Raw genomic sequence first — 17,907 nt, 5'->3', positions numbered from 1 at the left:
TGAAGTAGGACCCTTAACAGACTGAGCCACCCAGGTGCCCCTCACCTATTTCATTCCTAGTTTTTGACTGAGAGGAAAAAAAAATGTCCAAAAACTTGTTCATGAATGTCCGTAACAGCTTTATTTGTAAATCCCCAAACTGGAGACAAGCAAATCCATCAACAGGAGAATGAGCAAACATATTATGGTTAATCCATAGAAAGAAATATTACTCAATAGTAAAAAGGAATGAACTATTAATACATGCAACAATGTGGGCTAATCTCAATTATGCTGAGTGAAAGAAGTCAAGCAAAGAGCACATATTGTGTGACTTCATTTATATATAATCCTAGAACCTGCAAACTCATGTACAGTAACAGGAAGTAGATCAACAGTTAGCCAGGGACACAGATGGGAAATGAGATAGATTGAAAGGGGTATGAAGAGACTCTTAGATTAGAGACTATTAGAGGTGATGAAATATTTGTTACCTTGTGAAGATGGTTTCAAGTGAGCATACATAAGGTACAACCAATCTAACTATACCTTTTAAATATGAGTAGTTTATGGTATTTCAGTTATTACCCATGACAAAGTTATACAAAACTATTAATGACTAGCTAAATATAACTCATAAACCTAACAAACAAAATAAAAACCCAAGTCCAAAATATAATGTATTTTAAATGCATACCTTAAAAAGGAAATAAAGGATAATGGAACTCAAAGCATTTGGGAATCTTTGAAGATCAATAAAAACATCCAACTAAGCTTATTTATAATACAATGGAAGTAATAACCATGCTACAGCTCAGAGTATAAATGTTATACAGCTTGAATATGTACAATAATAATAGCTAATAAAATCCTGTGATGGGAGAAAACTCAATAGTAGGATGTATAAGAATTCTAGTTTCCAAATATTTTGTGTGGGGGCTTAATTAAAATCTTCCCAAATGCAAACAGAGATGAAGAAGAAGGCAAAAGGGAAGAAGAAGAAAAAGAAGAGACAGAAGGAGGAGAAAAAAAGGAAAAGGAGGAACAGGGAAAAGGGGAGAGAAAGTGGGAGGGGGAGACACACTGGGGGAAGGAGAAGAATTAAATTCATAATAAGTAAAATAAGATCATAAGTATTAATTTTTATTTTTTATTGGCATGAAAAATTTATCAGTTGCAGATGATGAAACAAAGATTTGAGTACAAGTGGTTTATTTGGGGCCAAATCCAAGGAAACACCAGTAGAAGAGGAGAAAGTGAGACAGGGAAGGGAAGGAAGTGAACATGTTAGCAAACATGACAAAAAATTATATTAAAGATAAATAAATAAATGCAATCTGAATTTCATTATATATTAAAAGATAATATATTATCAAGGAAATTACTGTGTGGGGAGTTTGAGCGCTCTTTCTGTGAAGAATTCTGTGTGAGTAGTTTGAGCTCTCTCTCAAGAGTGGAGAATTCTGGGACAGAAAACCAAGTGTCACTCAACCTGAGAGGAGAGAGAGCTGGGGTATGTATCCACCAAGCCCTGTCAATCAATGGTTGAGGGCTACTCTCAGATGTGTTAATTTTCCAACACTTCCAGCCTGTCCATAGATGAGCAGGAGCAGGCTGCAGTGGAAATAGAACCTTCAGGCAGAGTCCCAGGGGCTGGAAATTAGATTTCAAGCTGACATGCATGGAAATAATGTGTGTTAAGGAAACAAGGGAGGGCATTCTGTACTGGTCATCAATTACATGCCAGATACTATAACAACTAAACAGACCGATAGCAACCTTAAGAAGTTTAAATTTCCTCTCACTTGAACACAGCTTCTTAGTTTGATGTTAGCTCTCTCCTACACAACCATGCACATGCAGACAATAGCAGAATATCAGGGGAACACTTATAAACAACTATCAAGATTTAAACATGCCAAAGCTGGTATCAGCTCTTTTATTTTTCCTTTAAGTCTGTCTGCTTGCAATCATATCTAATAACAATAATTTAGATGCAGGAGAACTCAATTTCCTAATATGATATTTAGACTTGTTCTGTCACTAGACCCAAAGCACAGAGTAGCAATCCTTAAAAAATATATATATTTTTAAAAATTTATTATTATTTTAAATATAATTTATTGTCAAATTGGCTAACATACACCGTGTAAAGTGTGCTCTTGGTATTTGGGGTAGATTCCCGTGGTTCATCACTTACAATGCAACACCCAGTGTTCATCCCAACAAGTGCCCTCCTCAATGCCCATCACCCATTTTCCCCTCTCCCCCACACCATCATCCACCTTCCATTTGTTCTTTGTATTTAAGAGTCTCTTATGGTTTGCCTCCCTCCCTCTCTGTTTGTAACTATTTTTTCCCTTTCCATTCCCCCATGGTCTTCTGCTAAGTTTCTCAAGATCCACATATGAGCAAAAATATATGGTATCTGTCCTCTGGCTGACTTATTTCACTCAGAATAATACCTTCCAGTTCTATCCACATTCGTGCAATTGGCATGATTTCATTCTTTCCCATTGCCAAGTAGTATTCCATCATATACATAAACCACATCTTCTTTATCCATTCATCAGTTGATGGGCATTTAGGCTCTTTCCACAATTTGGTTATTGTTGAAACTGCTGCTACAAACATTGGGGTACACGTGTCCCTATGAATCAAGAAGTGCTATTATTCTGACAAGATCTAAATGCTCAATAAACAGGCAAAGTCATTCCCAAGAGTCTCTTTATAGTTCTAGCCTGAGAAGACACATCTATGCTCATGATTTTGACTCTCACCTCTCAGAGTCTATGGGACTGTGGACTGGAGGGATGGTGATAAAATACTCTTGTCCAATAGTTATGAGAATGCACCCCCCCACTGCATCATCCATTCATATTAGTTGGTGAGTCATTTCTGGTATGAGAGCCTTATTTGGTCAATGGTAGTTCTCAATGAAGGGAAAAAGATATATTAATTTTAAAACATACACCAGGAGAACACTTTTCTTGATGTCTTGACCCAGGTTGACAATACAATTTTTCAGCTGGACACGGAGACAATGTATTTTTCCAAAGATGGACTGATTCTATTGAAATGACATGAAAGTTTTATGGCTGGAATCCTAGAAGGATATGTGGTTTTCAATAAAATATTAATGAAAAAAAGCATTGTTAAAATGATACATTTCCCTTGGCATCACTTAAGCCTTGAATTCAGAGCTATTTCTGGACTTTTCACTCACATGAGGCAATACATTCTCTCTCTCTCTGTCTCCCTCTCTCTGTGTCTTTTCCTGTGTATTAATTTGAATTGTATTTGCTGTCACTTGCAATTGAAAGAGTTTTAACTAATTCAGAAATTGGACCATGCGTGGTGTGGTTTCCAGGCAGCCAAAATCCTACAAATGTCCACAAGAGAGCCACAAAAAACAGATTATGGAAACACAGAGCATTTAAGTAGAAAGGAATTTAAACATTATCTAACCCAACCATGTCACTTTTAGGACAAGTTAGTAAATCTCCAAGAAATTCAATGAATCAATATACTTTCAATGAATGAGACTTTAGAGGATAGGGTATTATAACCTAGAACCCTGAACATTTACAGGAAAAAAAATAGTTTTTGAGAACAACACTCAAAAGTCAATACAGAGTGTCATGAAGTTTTGTGGATAGGAATTGGTCCCAATTCATGATGCAGCACAATCACCTCATTTATTCTCAATAAATATATTTTGAGCACCAGAAATGTATTAGTCATTGAGTTAGGTGATGGGCATAGAACAGGGAACAAGATCAGCAAGAAATATACATACCTTCAAGGAACATTGTGTCTAGTGGGGAAAGCAGTCAATAAACTAAAAGTTCTACGCAAATAAGTATTGTTGCTATTATAATATACACTGCAAAGGAAAAGGTTGACATGAATGAATGTAAGAGGAGGAGCTGCCCCTATAGCGGTGTGGTGGGGGGAAGGGGGGAGGGTTGGGGATCCAAGAAGGTTTCTGAGAAAATGGTATTTAAGTCAAGACCTGAAAGATACTAGAAATTTGCCAGGTGAATTTGCAGGTTGGAGGATTCCAGGCACATGCAGAACCTCTTGATGGGTAAGAGTTTGGCTTCTTAAAGAAAGAGAAAACAAGCCAGCATAAGTGATGATTAGTGGAGTGGAGAAGAATAACTCAAACAAGGCCAGGAAGATAGGCAGAAGGTAAGATCACACAGGGACTTCTGGGCAGATTGGAAAGAAGTTTGGACATTATCATAGGAGCAAAGGAACCACTCTTCACACACGGTGGGGTGGGTTGTGGTTTGGAGGGGGCCAGAATGAATGCAGAGATAAGACAGGCATGAGAACAACAATCCAGGCCAGAGATCAAAAGACCGCAGACAGTACTAGTTTCAATGGAGGCAAAAGTGAGGATAAATACAGGAAGTGGACTCTTAATATTCTGGAGGTATTCTCTGGCTTTCCTGTACTGGTTGAAGTTGTGTGTGGTCACTTAATTTGAAGGGTTTTTGCTACCGCAGAAACTGGTATCAGGGGCGGGGTGTTTTAGTGGGGAAATGATGATTCAACGAGGAGGGTGGTGTGCAAGGAGGGAGAGGAAGCAGATGAGAGTAAAGAATAACAGCCAGGTTTCTGGAATGAGGCAGCGAGGGGATGGATGCTGGTGACGTTTACCAGCTTATAAAACAAAGGAGGAGAAGGAAGGGGAATACCATAGGATCATGATGGCATACCAGAGAGCTACTTTTGAACTGTGTTCCAGCTTAAGGACTTGATAAGAAAGCCAACTAAAATAGGATTGCTTTGGGAAGGGTAAAACTACTGAAGCCTGAGAGTCTCAAACATTTCCACCTATGTTCCTGTAAAGCAGAACTTCAGCGTGTCGATGTTCCGGTGAGTAAAATCTCTGACATCACGGCAGACAATTCAGCTGGCATCCCTTCAATCTGATATCTTTTAAAAATCCACTAGCCAGGGGTACCTGGGTGGCTCATTTGGTTAAGCCTCCAACCCTTGATTTTGGCTCAGGCCATGACCTCACGTTTTTCGAGTTCGAGCCGCCCTGCGTCAGGCTCTATGCTGGCAGTGCACGGCCTGCTTGGGATTCTCTCTCTCCCCCCCTCTCTTTGCCCCTCCTCTGCTCGCTCATGCTTGTGCACACAGGCTCTCTCCCAAAATAAATAAATACTTTAAAAAAATTTTTTTTTAATCTATTAGCCATTTACTTAGTGGAGGTAGAGTTCCACAAACAAGGAATTTTAAAAATTTTGAAATTTTGTGTTTCTGTGTTTATTTCTTATCACAATCCAGAAGGAGAGTCATCCTCAGCCCTGTCCTAGTAGGTGGGAAGTATGAAGTGGAAAGAGGGTCAGGCTGAGAATGGTGGGACTAGGATTTAAATTCAATGTAAACTGCACGTAGTTCCTGAAGCTTATATGTCACATAATAATTGGTTGTGGGTTCCCACTTGTTCCAGAAAAACATATTCAAGTATCTTAGCTTTTTAAATGTTTTAAAATATAAGGAGGGAACTCAGTAGATGCATGGAGTACTTTGTGCTGATTTTAAAAAAGAGATTAGGGATTGGGGGGAAAACCTTTATAAAGACTCAAAAACTCATGGTACAGTTCAGTTATTTTTGATATGTTACTAGCTTTACAAGTAAGTTTCAACTTTGCTAAATAAAATGTGGGAATGGGGACAACTGATTTTTACATCCTCCAAATTCTCCTCGTATCTCAAACACAAAACACCATTAAAACCAAACAGCATATAATTTATAGTATGGCATTTGAAAAATACTTTTTTTTAATTTTATGGGGCTCAAACTCACAACCCTGAGACCAGGAGTCACATGCTCTGTGGATCAATCCAGCAGGCACCCCTATAATACGGCATTTTTTAAAATGAAGCAAAGTTTTAATGATTTTTAAAAATAGGCTAAGCTGTTTACCAAACCAAATATTACTTCACCAATCCTTAAAAGGAAGGAATTAAATATTACTATTTAATATAAAATTTTAAGCTTGAAATCTTAAAAAAATTTTTTTTTAAATGTTTATTTATTTTTGACAGAGAGAGAGAGACAGAGCACAAGCAGGGGAGGGGCAGAGACAGAAGGAGACACAGAATCTGAAACAGGCTCCAGGCTCCGAGGTGTCAGCACAGAGCACAAGGCAGGGCTCGAACCCACAAACTGTGAGATCATGACCTGAGCCAACGTTGGACGCTTAACCGACTGAGCCACCCAGCCGCCCCGTAAACTTGAAATCTTATAAAAGAAAAGAAACACACTTCCAAAATAACACCAAAAAAGACATGTCTTTTTTAAAGCTTTTAATTTAAAAAAACAAAAACAAAAACAACAAGAAATCGATAAAACAAGAGATGGCATTCAAAAGGACAAGTAATTAAATCATAATATTTCTGTTTCTTTTAATTTGCTGTAACAATTAATTTTCTTTGGAGTGTTGTTTTTTTAACGTGCATTTCTTCCCAAAGAAAAATCACTAAGAAATAAGTTTTCCAACATAAAAAATCTACTCGGGGTTTCCTTGGGACCTATAAACAACGGGCGCACTTTCCAGGGACAACACAAATGTGAAACTAATGATGCAGAAACTGCACCAGATTCTTACATACTCAGGCATACGGTGACACAAACACCAGTGCTTTTTCTTGAGGACTCACGAGACTATTTCCAGTTTTGACCTGGGAAGAACAAAAACTAGGATAACTTTCTCTGTTTGGCAGAGAAATCTCATCGGCTTCAAATACCAGCGCTGTCACTGTGAAATGAGTTGACCTAAGGTGTCACTCTCTATAATTCAATTCACAGAGCACAACGGATTCACAGAGCTCTTTCTGTAAAAGGCATGTGCGGTGCGTGTGTGTATATGTCTATGTATGTGTTGCATGGTTTGTAAATTTTTTTGAAAATTTCTTATCATAAAGATTCCATCTAAGGATTAGAACTTCCTTCTGCCTGCACAGGGTTCCCCAAGTTCTGTCACTCTGCCACTAGCACCAAGCCTCTTGGTAATGCTTAGAAGCCTGCATCAAAGACAGGAAGGGAAAAGCAGAAGTGAAAGGGAGATGAAAACATAGGACCCAAGAAACAGAAAAACCTAAGAAAGCTTGCTTACCATAATACTAATTGATGATATAATAATTTGTACCCCCATGGCATCCAACATAATTCTGAACTCAGTGTGTTTCTAAATTCAGTCATAAAATCCTGTTCATGTTAGCTTATCCAACATATGCAACCTATCTTTTTTTTGTATAAATAACAGGCAAAATTTGTACATAAACCTAAATTTGTACAAATGTTGTCCTGTCCTCCAGGTGGGTTGGAGTAATTACTCTATCACCGGGTCCCTATTTTGTGACCGTGAATAAGTTTTTGTATGGCATGCTTGTTTTATCAACACCATAATTGTAATAAGATAAATACTCTCCAACCTGGATGAGTCCATATAAATACCAATTTCAATAATAAATCCACCCATAGTCACAATTTGCAATGGAAGTCCTGAATATGTATTAGACATTTCAAATAAATAGCAAAGCTGGAGTGTCATACCCTGAAATGCTAAACTGTCATTCAGGAAGTTGAAGGAAAACTTGAACATATTTTCTAGCCAGTTAATTTTTTTTAATGTTGAAATTTTCAATGTAAGTCACAATTTCTGAGGTTTATATTAGAAAAGAAAAACTCAGCAAGAAAAATATTGTAAGCATTTCTAGTGACCCTACTACTGAACGTCTCAGTCTCAATGCATACAACAATACTGTTACATTTTGCTCTTAGACCCTGTTCTTTCATTTTTCCAGTGGAACTCTGTAGTCACATGTGTTTGAATAGAATTCTGAAGGAAACAAGAAGAGGGGATGACAGAACCAGTGTCATGCTCTTCCTGTATAGATTCTACGTGCCATATGGAACAACCCAACCTATGGCAAACTTCAGATCACAGAGTACATGTTTTAGGAGTCCACCAAATTAAAATCTGTGGTTCCCAGATTTCAAAGGCATTAATGTAGTAGTTGTCTGGGAATTATCAAAGGCAGAGGAAACACCACCTTGTGGTAATATACTGGATGGAAAACAATTAGCATTTTCAGGTAGTAGGGATTGCGAGAGAAAATTAACTGCAGATTCTCCACCAGACTCACCTCAAAATTTCAGGATACCATGAAGAAATTCCAAGGCAGAAAACCACACTAAATTCTAAGGTTTCACATTCCCATCGTGCATCATTCTAGAATGTTCTAGAATTGTATCATGGACCTTTGCTGGAAATCTGATTCTATGTATTCAGACCAGAACCAATAGTTAAGAGTTGCGGGTAAGATTCTCATAAAAGAAAAGGTGTTTCTATATTCAAATTCTTTATAGCACATTTTTTGTAGGACTCACCAGAGGAGGAATAGAACTTTTTTAGGTTTATAAACCACCAAAAATGTGAATGACGTTTGTAGGGTTTGGTGGCCATGCTGAACATGTAGCAAAACTGGAATGGAAGTCAGGCAATCATGTTCACATCCTGGCTCTTTCAGTAAAACCATATTTGTGGGTATGTAGGGTACTTTTCCTCCATCCAAAAGACAATCCAAAAATTCCTCCACAGACTTTAGACATAAACTAACGAATGACATCACCTTTAATGGTGAAATGAGGAAACATAAAATATAACAGTGAAGAGTTCCACATCTTAATGGTAATTTCCTTAACAAAAATAAATCACCTGACACCCAACTGATCAAAAGGAGGGTATGGGCTAATACTTTAACATTTTAAAATTTGCTACTACCATAATGGTACTATATCCCAATATTAATTGGCATCTACATATTTCTTTGTAGTGCTGAGGTTTTCATATATTTTTGCACGGTTAAGACTTCTTCTGTGGATATAGTACCTATGATATCCTACCAGGTTCCAATATATAGCATACCATATTTGCATTAACAAAATATTATTTTTCATTTTATACTTTTAGATTACTGTCCATATATGATGAAAAGTATTTAATATTTTTGTCTCCAAACTTCCTCTGTAAAAGAGGATGCATCTTATACATACCTGTATGTGTTATAGAACAGCAATTATATTGGGTATGCTTGTTTCTTTGGGTTACAATTTCCTTCTTTGCCCAATGACAGAGGTCCCTACTAAGTTCATTAGGCTGTTGCAAACATCAAGATCATTTAGGCACAAGGTTTTTGAGATAAATAAAGCATTATAAAAAATGTTCTTACCCTGTTACCAGCTACAGGAGCAACAAGGGATTAAGTCAGATCCCTCTGGGGAATATAGAATTTCCTCTACTGTAGCTAGGTGATAAGACCTGCCCAGTTCCTTGGCTAATGGATGGGTCAGCCTAGAGAAGAAAAAACATTTAAAGAGACCTTTCCAAGGCTGGTAGGAGGTTGAATTTTCTTGCCAATGGAATCAGCTGAACTATCTATTCTGTACATGTAAGTTTGAAGTTGGCCTTCAATTTCCAACCGTTGCCCAAGAGTTTAAAGAAGACAGAAGGTCACACCTATGAAAGTAAGAGATAAGATGTTTTTGTCTGTAGTTAAACACAAAAACACATCTCTGTTAAACTGACCCCTTGCGTTTAACACAATGACTGAATTTCCTTTCAGAAGGTATGGTTGCATAAATATTTCTTATGATTTAACCTTCCACTAATCTAAACAATTTTTCTTAAAAAATACCCCCAGATATGCTTCATCCTTTAACACTGCCCAATTAGTTGAAATTTGAATACTTCTTCCAGCTCTGTAAATACAATCATTTTGTCTAAATTTTTGTCTCAACATAAAAATCTCAGCATAGGGGCCAGCTTTTACTCAAACTACCTGTTTCAGATATGTATTACAATGGAAAAGACAACCAACAAATAAATATACGAGTAGGAAAAAAAGGCTGGAAGTAACTACCTTTAAAATAACTGGTTGGTAGGATTATGGCTAATCTAATCTTGATTTTGGTCCACTGGCCTACATCCTCTACAAACTTTTTTTTTTTAAGGTTTATTTTTATTTATTTTGAGAGAGAGATAGACAGCAAGCAGGGGAGGGGCAGAGACAGAGAGAGGGAGACAGAATCCCAAGCAGGCTCCACACTGTCAGAGCAGAGCCCAACGCGGGGCTTAAACTCACCAAACGTGAGATCATGACCTGAGCTAAAATCAAGGGTTACACACTTAACCAACTGAGCCACCCAGGCGCCCCACTCCTCTACAACCTTTGAACATTTTTCTGTTTTACAACAAGCATGTATTACTTTTACAAGAAGGGTATGGGGGAGTCATTGACATAGAAAGAGTCTCAAGAATACTAGATAAATATACAACACGAGATGCCTCTGACATTGTCTCAGACACTGAACAGGAAATGGAAGGCTCACAAAAGTTCCTCTTCACAGCTAGCTCAACCTGCTTGAACAATGCTAAGTGTGTAATAATATTTTTTTTAAAAAAAGAGAGAGATAAATACCATTTTAGAAAAAATTAAAGCACATTTCCTTTTAGGGGTGACTAATTCATCAACATTTAACGAAGCTTTTAAAACGCAATTGTCACAGAGCACCATTAAATATTCACACGAAAGAGACCCAGGCAGCTTAAAGATGGACACGTCCTTGTTCTTGAGATGCCCAATCCGCTTGCAACAATATGAAAAATATTCAGTGCATCTGGTTGGGGCCCACATGGATGATGACGTGTTTCTCGTAAGCCCTTTTCATTGTTTTCTCGATTTGCTTCAAAAACACTTGTGGGATTCGTCCACATAAAGTGTGCACAGTCTCCAAAAACTTCAGCTGGAGAGGGTAATACATGGATTGAAAGAGATTGTCTTGAAAGGGAAACTGAAAAATGGTTTAAAAAAAAATGAAAGAAAATGTTTTAGTTACTGAAATGCCATTTAAAACGCAAACAACATTTACCGAAAAATGAAACGGAATTAAGCATGCAAGCATAGGTTTGGAAGTTCGTTTTTTTTTTTTTTTTAATTTTTAAAAAATATTTATTTTTGGGGGAGAGAGAGAGTGCGCGCATGAGTGGGGGAGGGGCAGAAAGCGAGGGAGACACAGAATCTGAAACAGGCTCCAGGCTCCGAGCTGTCACCACAGAACCTGATGCGGGACTCGAACTCACGAGCTGTGAGATCATGACCTGTGCCTAAGTCGCACGCTTAACCGACTGAGCCACCCAGGTGCCTCGGTTTGGATGTTCTTAGACATAGTGGAAGGGAACTCTGAGGATAGCAATTCAAAACCTGATTCAATCCTGTGCAACCTGAGGCAATTACTTACCCTATTTGGGCTTCACTTTCTTTCTTTTGTTCTTTTTTTTTTTTTTTTTTAAAGATGGTTTATTTGGGTCCTTAAAACTCTTAAAAGCTAAGACCAACATGTATCTTCAGGGACAGGATATTCTCTACATTGTATGCTCTTGCTGAAGAGAAGCAAGGCTCAAGTAGAGACGTGACATCACCTGCAATAAGACACTGAATTCCTCGTATATTTTGTTTGTCTCAATCTCTTCTTTTCCAATTTATTTGTTTATTTTGAGAGACAGAGAGAGAGAGAGAGAGAGAGAGACAGACAGACAGAAGGGCAGAGAGAGACAGAGAATCCTAAGCAGGGTCCGTGCACTGCCACTGCAGAGCCTGATGCGGGGCTCCATCCCACGAGCCATGAGATCATGGCCTGAGTTGAAACCAAGAGTCAGATGCAGAAGTGACTGAGCCACCCAGGTGCTCCTGTGTTTGTCTCAATCTTAAATGAAGAAACTCTAGGGTATGTCTATAGTAATCTGATGAAGTCCACAGTTTGGCAATTACTAGTGAAATCTAACATCAATGAAATTCATTTCAATAATTCAGGTACCAAACACTGCTTGTTGGTTTTTTCCCCAAGTAATCCTGTGCTTTTCTTTTTTCTTTTCTTTTCTTTTCTTTTCTTTTCTTTTCTTTTCTTTTCAAGCAGGCTCCCTGTGGGGTGTGGAGCCCAACGCCGCAGGACCTGAACTCACGACCCTGAGATCAAGACCCGAGCTGAGATCAAGAGTCAGATGCTTAATTGACTGAGCCACCCCGGTGCCCCATTTTTAAAAAAAACATTCTCTTGTCTTCCCATGGAAGGTGTCTATAAACAGAATTTTCCAAAATAGATCCTGAAGATCACGTAGTTATGAGCATGTGTCAAATTTTTATTACAATCTGGATGAAATGGAAAAGGCCTCTAGTAAATGAAGTTAAAGATTCATTGTTGGCGAGGAAATTTTATACAAAGAGAGTAGAAAAAAAAAAAAGGAAGAAGAGTGAAAAGGTCAGTAAATGCTTGCCTGGCAGCAGAGTGGGTGGGTGTCTGGTTTCCTAGAACAAGCCTTAATCCCTTTAAAGTTCATCAGAAATATTGCATAAGCGTGTTTATCAGAAATGCGAATTTCTTCCCAGAAGGAGATTATGCATTATGTAACGCAAGAAGGACCATGTTTGGGACAACTGTTTTCTTCCACAGCACAATTTAGACTACTGATCAACTCCTTTTTCATCATGGTGTCCCTAGTGATAGGAAAATAGGTCAAAACCTGGAAGTCATCCTTGATTCTTTCTTTCCCCCACGTCCCTCTTTTCATTAATCCACAAATGCTGTAAAATCTGTCTTTCCAACGAATCCTACATGTGGCCACCATTGCCAACCTTCCCGGTGCCACACAAGTACATGCCATCCCCATGTTGCTCCTGGATGTCTCCAGTAACTCTCATCAATAGCCCTTGTGTTTTCACTCTTGCCTCCTCGCACTGAGTTACTGAGGTGATACTTTTAAAGCAAAGATCAGACCGTATCACTTTCCTGCAGGGGCTTCACGCTGCAATTAAAGTAAGATTCCAATTCCTCTCTTGTCCTCAAGGCTCCATGTGACCTGGAATTGTCATTGGTGTCTCTGTCCTTCTGGCCACACTGAATTCTTCCCTGTCCTTCGGGCTCACCAAACTCACCCTTGCCTCAGGGGCTTTCCCTGGTTTATTCCTTCTCCTTAGCAGTATCTCCCCCTAAACTGCCCCAAGGCTGCCCCGATTAATCACACTACCAGGCTAGCGGAGGCCCCCTGAGGACCCCAGCTCACTAACGCTCCTCCCTACCCCTGACTCTCAGCCCATCACCCTGCTCCGGTTCCCTTTTAACACCTCTCACTACCTGGTACGATTTTTCTTCTTTCTTTGTTTATGTGAGTATCGTCTGGCTTCCTCCACCCACAATATATGTGTCCTGGGGACCAGGCTTTATCAGTCTTGTTAACTTCTGAGTTTCTATAAGCTAGAATTGTTCCTGCAATAGATGATTGTTGGAAGAACTACTGACAGAACGTGTACCTGATAGATGACTTCCTTGGGTCACGATGGGAGGAGACTGCATGTCCCCTTTGCCAAACACAGACACACAGGCTTAGGATGTGTGTGTGAGAGAGACAGAAGATGGAAAGGAAAGGAAGCAGGAAAGACGGACAGAAGGAAAGGGGGAAAGGGGAGAGGGACAAGAAGAATATTTTCAGAGAGGGATGAAGGGAGAAAGAAATACAGTGTGAGAGAGAGAAAATACTTAGGAAGAGAGAGAGAGAGCGAGCAAGTGAGACTATGTGGACAAGGTAGAAAAGGAGGCAAGTGTGAAACTGTTAATAACTTGTAATTATTGAGCACAACCATAGGTCATGTGCCATACTACAAGTTTAAAAACCATCAGTTTGTTGCGTTCTTGCAACACTTTTATGAGGTAGGTAATGTTATCATCTCCATTTCACAGATGAGGAAACTGAGGCCCAGTAAGGTAAGAGCAAAGAGTTAACGACTAATCACCAGAAAGGGGCAAAAATTGGGCCTTGAACCAAGGTCTGTTGACCCCTACCCCAAGCCCTGACCCCACCACATGACGGTGCCCAGCCCTGGGGACAGCGGGGAAACATGTCTTCCAAGAGGGAGTCTACTTCTATTCAGGTTTCAGGATGGGGTTAGAGCATTCCTGTCTGAAATGATTCAGTGAAAATGGTCCCTTTAAGCCCATGGGAGGATCATCATTGAGGGTATTTGGCAGGATCATTTATGACACAGTTATTTGTTTTCTTTCTGCTCCTCCAGAAAGCAAACAAGATGTATTGTAACTCGAGCCACAGTTGCTCAATTCCAGACTAGGGTTGACAGATCACAAAAGAAACCCAAGAACAGCTCTGAGGTACATATACCTGCTGCATACTCATTGAACTTCTGTTTGTACTCCTCAATGGCTTTGCCCCTGGAGCCATGTTTGAATATCTAACGTGATGGTAGCACTAAGTACAGAACAAATTTTCTGTGTAATTAAATCACCTGGTCTTTGAAAACCACCAGCAGGAAATGCAGGAGAAGAAAGCGGTGTTAGCTTAGCTTACATGCAGGCTAAACTCATTCCCTGCAGAGAAAATTCTGGAAATTCCAGAGACTCTCCTTAGCAAGAGGCACAGTATTCACACACACAAAAATGCATGCCTGTGTCTCAGGATTCACTCCCACCGAAGCCCACTTGTGACCGTGAGGTTTTCTAAATTCTTAAGAAAAAAATCCTCTAAATCTACATACTTGATGTCTGGGGCCAGCAAATGTTTCCGATAAAGGACCAGATAGTAAATATTTTAGACTCTGTGGGCTACACAGTTTGTTATAAATACTCGTCTCTGCCATGATGGCTTCCAACCAACTACAGCCAAACACATAAATGAATGGGTGCCACTGTGTCCCAATAAGACTGTATTTATGAATGCTGAGATTGGAATTTCATATCACTGTCTCACGTTACGAAATATTCGTCTTTTCCTTTTTCCCCAGTGATTTACAAAACCATTCATAGCCCACATGTCTTGCAAACACAGGCAGCAAGGCAGATCTGGCCTGAGTTTACTGACCCCTACTCTACGTCTTGGAATTACGGTTTCAAAAGGGACATCCCTGAATCTCTGCCACTCCTAGCAATCTCCAGATAAAAAGCAACATCGAATGCAGCGTTTCCCACAGTGTGGGATGCAAGGCAAAGGAAGGCAGTATTTGAGATTTTAGGTAGTGAACCGCAAAGTGAGGTTTTTCTCAACTTTCCCATTTACTGCAAGAAAATAGTTCCCAGGTATCTTTAATTCCCCAGCACTTGCTAATCAATCCCTTCAAGGTTGTAAGAGGGGACCTCAGGCAGTGAGAAGTCCAGCTCCAGGCCAAAATTCTACTGTGTGATCTTTCAGACTCAATCACAGGTAATGACAAGGCTGCTGGCTGGCTCTGGAGGGGCTGGGAGCTACCTTTGTGACACCTGACTTGGTGCACAGGCAACGCCCTGTAGTTTACTTGAAGGAATTGGGGTAAAAAACTCAGGTCCCTGCCCTGGGCCAGCCACGCTCAGATGCATATCTGCATTCCCATCCCAGGCACCTCCATTTCGAGGCCTTCCAGGGACAAGGGATGGGAAGGATGGACACGGGAGTGGGGGGTGGATTGGGAGGGTGGTATCTTTCCACTCCTCCCTCTTTCCCTTCTCCTTCCTCCTCCCCTGGCCTAAGGTCAGGGTCCTAAGGATGCAGAGGCCTTGAGATGACTTTTGCCTCTAGGCTGCATTCTGCTGATCAGTGCCCTTTGCCCGGTAAAAATGCAACATGGGGGCTAGTGCCTCTTTTTGCCTCTTGAGTACACTGTTGCAATATGTAAATAAACACTTGCAGTCGGACCCCTTTTCCTAATCGACCACCTCCACGCCCACTTGTTCAACAGGATGCTGGCAACCAGCCAACAGGCTAAGCTCGAGCTGCATAATATCATTTTGTTCTTATTATGTTATCGTTACCCTAACACATTCCCCTCTATTATGGCAAATGGCACTGGGTTTCTTTCTGATGATATTTAATTTCCTCCTTAAGTGAACTTATTTAAGGACAAAAAAAAGAGTGACTTAGTTGTAAATACTGAGTGGATATAGTGTGAGGGGGCAAGTGGATATAATGAAATAGTGACTGGGATTGGGGAAAGGGATATCACTCACTGCTTCTGGGGGATTCTCTGGCCTTCAAAGGCACTGGTGACCAAAGTGCCTGTACCGTCTCGTGCTGAATAAGCATGTGTCTGCTGAACAGCGGCAAGAACACACTTACATCCCGTATTGCTTCATAGAGTGCTTTGAAAGTTGGCTGCTTTTCATCATGGTAGACGCCTCGGTTCCCGTGCAGAACAGACACGCCTTCCCGCTCAGCCTCTTTGCAGTTGCTTCCGTACATGCAGTGATCGGGACGGTAGTTCCACTGGCACGGGAACACATAGAGACACTCTGGCGGTGACAAGAGAAAGATGTGTCCGCAGTCAGTGCCGGCTCTCCTCTGCATGACTGGTGCTTAAACCAGTGTTTCCATAATCTGCACACCACACGGGATTTCAGTGCATGGGAATGTGACCGTGACCCACAGCCCTGATGTCACTCCACTTTTGTCCTTATTTTGAGGTAGGGAATTGAAGGGGCACATGCTAATGAGGCTGTAGGTTTCACCCAAAAAAGAAGGGCAATGTATCACGGACAAGGAGGCAGACAAGGTCAGCAGACAGCCTGGGTCCGAATCCCAACTGTCTTCACTCAAAAACAGTGCAACCTAGAGCCAGTGATTCAACCTCTCTGTGCTTCATTTTCCTCATCTGTAAGATGGGTACAACAGGACCTCCCTCTTACTGTGAGGATTAAATTTAAAAAACACTCAGCAGAATGCCAAGCACACAGCGGTGGTCAACAATGCCAGCACTTATAATCCCCTCTTTGTAAAGGTTTTATGAAACAGACAGACTTGAATGGGAATCAAGATCGAAGCAAAGATTCCTCTTTGGATTAAAAACCAAACAACAAACAAAATCAACAGGAAGGAAAAAACAAACAAAAAAAAAAAACCCTACAAGGGTAAAGGGGGGGAATCCCCCCAAAAGAGCAAAGGGAAAAAAAAAGCCCCCGTGTCAAGGTGACTATATACACTGTGAGCAATCATGTGCACACTTGTATATTTGTGCGTGCGTCTCTAAGCTGGTGGTTCTTTGCCAGGGCTCCCCTGGGGCCATTGGGTGATGTCTGGAGGGAGATATGGAGGAGGCCACTACTGGTATCTAGCAGGTAGAGACCTGGGATACTCGAAACATTCCACAACGAACAGGACAGCTCCCATAAAAGTAACAGTGCCAAGGTTGAAAAACTCGGCTCTAATTCTGTTGGACTCAGAAAATTTCCTCCTGGTAGCTAGGGTTGTAAAATCAGCAATAAAGTCATGTCCACTGAGCTTCCTGGCTCTGTAGCTTGATGCCTTTTAGGGCTGGGGCTGGAGAAGTATGGATCAAAGCTCTCTGCAAATGTTTGTCACTGTTTATGAGAAAGGCCCCCAGTGAGAACACAGAAGCATTAGAGCAAATCAATTACCATTGTCAGAAGAGCAACATAAAGCTGTGCTCTTTTGTTGGGCTGAGAGCTCTCCCTTCTCATGGAAAGGACCACAGCTTAGAGAATTACAGAGAACTTCAAGATGGAAAGCACACAGGGGCGCCTGGGTGGCGCAGTCGGTTAAGCGTCCGACTTCGGCCAGGTCACGATCTCGCGGTCCGTGAGTTCGAGCCCTGTGTCGGGCTCTGGGCTGATGGCTCAGAGCCTGGAGCCTGTTTCCAATTCTGTGTCTCCCTCTCTCTCTGCCCCTCCCCCGTTCATGCTTTGTCTCTCTGTGTCCCAAAAATAAATAAAAATGTTGAAAAAAAAATTAAAAAAAAAAAAGATGGAAAGCACACATCCTCTCTGGCAGACTGTGTATAATAATTCTACCACTCAGTTTTTACAGGCCACGCTGACATCCAGGCACCCTCCAATTCCTAAGCATTCCCAAC

General features: G+C 40.6%; 1 protein-coding gene across 1 annotated transcript in view; it reads right to left on the bottom strand.

Moving 5' to 3' along the window:
- Positions 1-10,215: 10,215 nt before the first annotated feature.
- The window catches only part of GXYLT2 (glucoside xylosyltransferase 2), a 93,537-nt gene continuing 85,845 nt past the window's right edge, over positions 10,216-17,907 (bottom strand). The window contains exons 6-7 of the mRNA XM_047095197.1: positions 16,158-16,330; positions 10,216-10,858 (exon numbers count right to left, since the gene is read on the bottom strand). Of these exons, the coding sequence (XP_046951153.1) occupies positions 10,676-10,858; positions 16,158-16,330 (356 nt within the window). The 3' untranslated portion in view covers positions 10,216-10,675. The remainder of the gene's footprint in view (positions 10,859-16,157; positions 16,331-17,907) is intronic.

The sequence above is a fragment of the Lynx rufus genome, unplaced genomic scaffold, assembly GCF_022079265.1.
Source record: "Lynx rufus isolate CCGP_SWC_20201006 ecotype Redwood Valley unplaced genomic scaffold, mLynRuf1.p SCAF_4, whole genome shotgun sequence".
Lineage (NCBI taxonomy): Eukaryota > Metazoa > Chordata > Mammalia > Carnivora > Felidae > Lynx > Lynx rufus.
Note: the sequence above shows the minus strand (reverse complement) of the source record. Positions and strands in the feature narration are given on the sequence as shown.